This window comes from Glycine max, chromosome 3, assembly GCF_000004515.6.
Source record: "Glycine max cultivar Williams 82 chromosome 3, Glycine_max_v4.0, whole genome shotgun sequence".
Lineage (NCBI taxonomy): Eukaryota > Viridiplantae > Streptophyta > Magnoliopsida > Fabales > Fabaceae > Glycine > Glycine max.
In genome coordinates, this window is record NC_016090.4 from 30,085,942 (window position 1) to 30,093,138 (window position 7,197).

Here is a 7,197-nt window from a genome sequence, read left to right on the forward strand (position 1 = left end):
TTTTTTTTTTAATTTTGAGGAGTTTGGCTTTAACATTTTTTTTATGAAATGAAAAAAAAAGATGGGGATTGGAAATAATTTGAAAGAAAAAGAAATTAATACAGGGCTGGCAATTTTTATTTGGCTTAAATTTTTCTGGATTTTTTTTCGATAAAGAAAGGGGAGTTTTTGCATTCTTATTGAAACTGGCAAAACTTTGCTGCTTTTGCCCCAACAACTTCTTTCTTTGATTTTTTCAGTGCCTTTCAATGTGTTATGGATAATTCAAATTACTATTAGTGAATGCATTAACAGAATTTGGTGTGATCCCTCTTCAGCTGCCTCCTTATCCTCATGGAAATGTTGGTGGACTTTCTGATGATAACTTGAAACCGAATCCATGGTCTCTTAGTGATGTCTGTTGCACTTCGTGTGTGAATGATGTTCATAATGTAGAAAGTAACAACTCTGATGTTGGTCATTTTCATTTACCTTCTGATGATTTAGAAGGCTTTTCTAAGGACATAGAGGGTCTCATTTCAGAACTTAATCCAGCTATTGAGTGCTGTTGGAATCTTCATCATCAGATAAGTAGAAAACTAACGATAGCATCAGCAGAATGTTTTGTCTTTTCAAAATGTTTGACATCAGTTTCTCAAAAATTTCATAAAGCTGAAGATGATGACCAAAATTCTTCACCAACTAAATCATCTGACATATTCACACTCCATTGGAGATTTGGTCTTCAAGGACTTTGTGAATTGATTGTTATGCTTCAAGAAAGAAGTTGCTGGGAAGTTTCTTGCTTGATGCTTGATTGTTTACTTGGAGTAACCTATAGCTTTTGCCTGGATGGTGTGGTAGGCATAATATGTTCCACAATAAAGAATGTTTCTTGCAGTGCGCCAAAAATATCTTGGCGTTTGCGGAGTGATAAGTGGTTATCTTCTTTAATTGCTAGAGGCATTTATAATAGTCAAGAAAGTGAGGTTCCTCTTATAGATCTATTTTGTACTCTGCTAGCCCATGCTGAACCGGAGCAACGTATTATAGCAGTTAAGCATTTAGGAATACTTCTTGGCCAATGTACAAATGGAGAAAGAGCTGTGATGAATTTTAAAATTTGCACTGACTTCATTCAAAATAAGTTAGTTTTATCCATTCCTGATTATGTTCTTTCTCGTCTGGTTTCTAGTACTTGGGATGAAGTTGTTGTGCTGGCATCATCTGATTTGTCATTACAACTAAGGATTCATGCAATGGCACTTCTTTCAAATTACATTCCATTTGCTGAGCGCCATCATTTGCAATCTTTTCTTGTGGCAGCTGATTGCATTTGCTGTTTGTGTAATGCGCAACCATCGCAAGATGGTCCTATCCTGCAACTTTCATTAGCACTTATTGCTTATGCCTGCTTGTACTCACCAGCTGAAGATATTTCTTTGATTCCTCAAAATTTATGGGAAAATGTTGAAACTTTAGGGTCAACAAAACATGGTATCAATCTTTATCCTTGGTATATTTGTATGATATGAGCATTTTACAATTTCGGATTATGTTGTACATCTTTTAATTTTACATATTGTTATCTATTGCTTTTCTAGATGGCAAGCTTGGAGACCTCGAAAAGAGGACTTGTCAAGTCCTGTGTAGATTGAGGGACGAAGGAGATGAGGCCAAAGAGGTATCTTTTATAAAGAAACTAGTCATTCATGCCAGTTTAGACAAAAAAATTAAATCCTTTTCCTGTTCAAAGCATAATTTTGTATTTTTGTTTTTTCTTATCTCATACTGAATTCCTAAATTATGCTTATATGTAAGGCCCTGAAAGAAGTACTTTCTCAGAATTCTTCAAAGCAGTATGACCCGGACTTTGCTAATACACGTGAATCTGTTGTCCAGGTAATAATGTAATATACTTAAAACAACCATGTCATCCTTTCAATTTTCAGGAACGCCCAAATTTTGTTTGCATCAAAATGATTTATACATGCAACTTGTAATAGTGTATAGCTGCTGATAAATTTATTGACACATAATCTTCAGTCCTACCCAAGTTTGTGTACTCTAAGTGAATAAACCAAAATTACTTTTCTGTGTGTTGATTATGATGTGTTAGATAGCATATCTAACACTGGTTAAATACTTAAATATGTAAATAGCTATTGCTATAAATTAGGGATGCAGTTACCACAAAATAGGGATTTGATTTATTTATTCTTATGTATTTATGACTGACACTGGTTTACCCTAATATATGATTATAAATAAGACTCGTGTGAACAATGAACATACAAAACACAACATTCAGCAGATTCCTTCTATAATGTAGATTTGCCTGCTTGTATTTGTAATTTTATGCTTGTTAATATTCTACTAAACAGATTTGAACCTTTTGTAAACTTGGAGCTCAATTAAATTTGCACTGCTGTTGTGTATAAAACTTCTGATTCATGTTAGAGTCTCATGTGCATGTAGTTAAAAATGTCTTTTGGTTGCAAATATAAATTTTCAATAAGAAGGAAAAGAAGTGTTGCAATCTACTTATACTAAATTATCCAAATTTGTCATGCATTTATACTATTTTCAGCTGTTATGCATTCTGGTTGGGCATAGTAGCCAAATTTTCTACAACTGTTTTATGCCATGATTTTTAACTTAGTTAATTTGAAACAGGTCCTTGGCAACTTAACAGCAGTTCACTCATACTTTGATTTATTCACAAGGAAAATTGACCAAGATGATATGGTATGTGTGGTCATTAACCAAATGCATTTGTTATTTTAATTTTTATTTGATTAGTTACATATTGTTGAGTATTTTCTAGGAGCTTGAGGAGGCTGAGTTGGAGCTAGACATTATTCAGAAGGAACATGCATTACCAGGACGAATGGATGATTCCAAAGATTGGAATCAGATTCCAGGTCTTCCCTGTAAGTACTTTCTGTTTCTGGTATAGCACATGCGCACATGTAACCAAGTAACACAGAAGTCTTTGTACACTTGTTTTTGCTGTTTTGTAGTAACTTATTCACTATTATAGTTGCTGAAAATCCTCCACTCTGCTTCAAATTTGTTTTATAAATTTGAACTTTACAGCCTACAGAAAGGATGTCTCAAGGCTTCAGCAAATCAGAGAGTGCATTCGTTCCCTGTAAGTGGTTGTAATTTTCTCTTTCAAGTATGCTAATAGTAATGGTAGAAACCCTGTAGAAAAGACATGATTTACTCAATTTGACTTTTATCTTTGAAGTGTTTTCTTTTTGCGTGGTTTGACTCAGAGGGTTTGCATGTCTTTAAGTATGAACCACTCTATAAATCTCCCCTGGGGTAGAGTTGTCTCCACATTAAAGCTTATGATTTTTATTTAAGAAATTAGTAGGATCCAATTTGACTCTGCAGCTCTCTTGAGATACTGTATTTCTTATTTTCCTTGTCTTTTTGTCTTCTTTTTTGTCCACAATGCCACTGTATTTTAAGTTTGGTCATTTATCTTTAGTTAAAATATCTTGTTATCCCTCCCCTTGCCAACCAAAAAGGTAAAAAAAGCAAAATATTATAACTATTGGCAGGTCGTGGTTTACTGCCGGGTTTGTGTGTGTGTTAAATGTTACCTTTTCTTTCAGTCTTCTACCTTCTTTGAAATCTTAACAATTTATGCTGTTGAGGAATGTGGCTAAGTGTTTGAAACTTGTTCTTATTATGTTCAGAGAAAAGTCCAAACTTAAAGAAGATATCATAGCTCGTAGGCAAAAGAAACTACTTATGAGACATGCCCGTCAAAAACATTTGGAAGAAGCAACTTTACGGGAAGCAGATCTTCTGCAAGAACTTGATAGGTTTTAGCTCTTTATTGAGGATTTTGGTGCTTGTTATATATTGTTTTGATTGATTGTACTGGAAGCTGAGTATTTTTTATAATTATTCAATAGGGAGAGAACAGCTGAAATGGAAAAAGAGCTGGAAAGACAAAGATTGCTAGAAATAGAGCGTGCTAAAACAAAGGAACTGCGTCACAATCTTGATATGGAGAAGGAGAGGCAAACACAGGTAATAACTCAAAAACAGGAATTCTTATTGTGAAATGTGTTATAAACTTGTAATACTGATACTGAATTCTGACGCCTATTTAAACTACTAATTTAGTTTAAGTATTAGTGTAGTATTACTTTTTACTAGTACTAGCCCAGCACCGTAAGACTTAATATTCAAGAGAGACCATTGAAGCTGGCATGTAGTTACATAGGACCATTTAGTAAACCTGTCCTAATCAGTTATTAGAACTTAAATGCTGCAACAACAGTTTATCTGGGCTGAACCACTGAATCACCTGTACAAAGTGGCAGAAAATCTCAATGTGCTTAGTCCTTCCACAGAGTGATTGCAAGATATATTTTGAGTTGCTTGATTATTCCCAATCCCCATTTACAGTGAGACCCACATTACATTCACCCAATAATATACTAATAAAGAGAAGTTTGCTAGCATTTCTGTTCTCCTGATAGGGATACTTTCCAACCAACATCACATTATCACTACAAAATAGAATGATCAACTTCATTGAGTGTTGCTAGGTATTAGAAACGGAGTTGGCTTAATTCACTCCCAAAAGCCTAGCCCAAGGGAAGATAATTGTCCTACTCTTGTAAAAAGCATTTTGGCCATATTCCTAACCAATATGGGACATCTTAACACAGCCCTCACACTCAAGACTCAACATTAGTGGGTGCCCCAACATTAAAGACTGGATAAGATATGTATGATACTATAGTAGATACAAATTGGGCCTAACTCACTCCTAAAAGTTAGCTCAAGGGAGGAGGATTGCCCAAGTCTTATAAGAAGTATTCTAGTCATTCCTAGGCAATGCAGGTCATCTTAATAAAAGGTTTGACTGATGGTGCTGAGGATGAAAAACAAATCATAGGAGACCACCTTCAGCTATATAGAGATTTATTGACTTTTCTGGCAAATGCAGACCCCTTCTTAGTCAGTATATCTTGGTAGTTGCTCTACATAACTCCCGCTTTCAAATCACCATGGAAGGAAGTCTTGATGCCAAATTTTCTCCTTGCTTTTTAAGCTCTAGTCAGGGACAGAGAGGAGGAAGGGGGGGAGGCAGGGGCCCTAGCCCCCCCTCCTTCGAGACTTATTATTGTTAAAGTAACTGTAATTTAGTTTGCTGTATATTTAGAAAACAGTTACTCTTACTTTTGATAGGCCGACAATTATTAATGGCTTACCTTCCCACTTTTATATGGTTTTTTCCTTTAAAAAATAAGAAGGAATAATATAGATTTTTCTAAGAGTTATTTTCTCTCTAACTTCTTGAAACCTCTTGGATGATTAATTCCACTATGTTTTTTTCTACACATATATTCCTGTTAACGTGATTACTTAAATTTTGATTGATTTTACATGTGATAGTGTAATAATAAGGATTGTATAATTATATGATTATATATATTCTCCTTTTCCCTAATCAAAGAAAGTGGCATTCTGCTCTAGGGCTTTTAAAATAACAATACCTTTTCATTTATATGCAGAGAGAACTTCAGCGTGAAATAGAGCAAGCAGAATCAGGACTTCGACCATCTCGGCGTGATTTTCCATCCTCCACTCACACTAGGTGAGCTGTTAAATTAAATCAGTTACCTATTTTCAAGTGTTCCATGAAACTTTATCCTTGCCATGAATGTTGTAGTCATAAAGAATTTTTTTCTCTATTCTGTTGGAAAGAGCAGATGTATTTTGTGCTTCTTTTCCTTGGTTTTCTATTTGCTTCATGGGGTTTTTGTGGGTTTCTCATCTTGTAGTCGACCTAGGGATAGATTCCGCGAAAGAGAAAACGGAAGATCTGGTAATGAAGGGAGCACAAGAGCTGGCAGTGGAAGCTTACAGTCTGAAATTCCTTCCACCAGTTCATCAATGGCACCCTTACCAACTATAGTTCTTTCTGGATCTCGAACGTTGTCTGGACAGCTGCCTACTATCTTACAGTCACGTGACAGACAGGATGACACTGGCAGCATGTATGAAGAAAATGTCGATGGAAGCAAGGATTCAGGGGATACCGGCAGCATTGGAGATCCTGAGCTAGTATCAGCATTTGATGGCCAGCCTGGTGGATATGGTTCTCAAAGGCATAGTTCAAGAGGAAGCAAGTCGAGGCAACTTGGAGAACGTAGAGACAGAGACAGCAGACGTGAAGGGAAGTGGGAAAGGAAACATTAATAGCTAATGAGCATGGAGTTGTGCATTGATTAGGTATATATATATATATATATATATATATATACATGCACAAAGTGCAGTACTTATATTGTCCCAACAAAACCATACCTTTGGAAAATTGGAATGGACAGTTGTAGAACTTTAATTTGGAGAATTCTATGCAGAACCTGGGGAACATGTCCCTTTGTGTCTGCACCATGGTAAAACAGTGTTGTACATTATTATGTATGGCTGAACTAGATGCTGATCCATATTTTGGGTAACTGTATCACTTTCTGTACAATAGTGTGGATGGTTGCCTGATAGATTATTTACATAGCTATATTAAGTATGTATATTTTCTTTGAATTATTAGATCTTTTTTCCTTTAACCAGTGTAATAAAATGAAATTGATTCAGTGACTGGAAGAGTACCGTGTGACCAAATTATTTTTCTTCTATTCATATAGATCCTAGAAATGAAATTACTTTTTAGCAAACTTATCCAAATATAATCGAGTATACGTATAATTGATTACTAAATTATTTAATTTTTGTAATTATCCCAAACACATCATGTAAAATACACAGTAGAGATTACTTTTAACACATTTTCACGTTTAACGGTTTTAAATTACTTTTTCAAAATTAGTTTTATCTAACTTTTTTCAAATTTTAAACCACAAAAGGGTTTCATTAGTAGAAAAAAAAAAACAAGTTTACTTGCAACGCTAAACTAATATTTTTAAATCATTTCCTTACATGGAAACAAAACATTACTGGTTTGGTCCTTGCCATAGTTAACTTCGATATGCATTTTGGCAATTACTTCCCAGACTCCATAGGAAAGCAAGAAGACCTGAACAGACCAAAATGCCCCCATCCTCATCAGGCATCCCATACCCCTAGCGCCGCACAAGCACCCCCAAGCTCCTTCTCTTCTTCCACCCCCACAATCCTACATATAATTAGTCATTGGTCTGTGTGGACTGAGCTTGGTCCCCT

At 35.3% G+C, this 7,197-nt stretch overlaps 1 protein-coding gene across 1 annotated transcript in view; it reads left to right on the plus strand.

Annotated features, from left to right (window-relative positions):
• Nucleotides 1-6,476, plus strand: part of LOC100786119 (uncharacterized) — a 37,488-nt gene extending 31,012 nt beyond the window's left edge. Inside the window, exons 18-27 of the mRNA XM_041014485.1 lie at nt 555-1,476; nt 1,584-1,663; nt 1,801-1,881; nt 2,656-2,727; nt 2,807-2,912; nt 3,079-3,133; nt 3,690-3,818; nt 3,912-4,029; nt 5,526-5,608; nt 5,796-6,476. Coding sequence (XP_040870419.1) covers nt 555-1,476; nt 1,584-1,663; nt 1,801-1,881; nt 2,656-2,727; nt 2,807-2,912; nt 3,079-3,133; nt 3,690-3,818; nt 3,912-4,029; nt 5,526-5,608; nt 5,796-6,213 — 2,064 coding nt within the window. The 3' untranslated portion in view covers nt 6,214-6,476. The remainder of the gene's footprint in view (nt 1-554; nt 1,477-1,583; nt 1,664-1,800; nt 1,882-2,655; nt 2,728-2,806; nt 2,913-3,078; nt 3,134-3,689; nt 3,819-3,911; nt 4,030-5,525; nt 5,609-5,795) is intronic.
• Nucleotides 6,477-7,197: the final 721 nt, after the last annotated feature.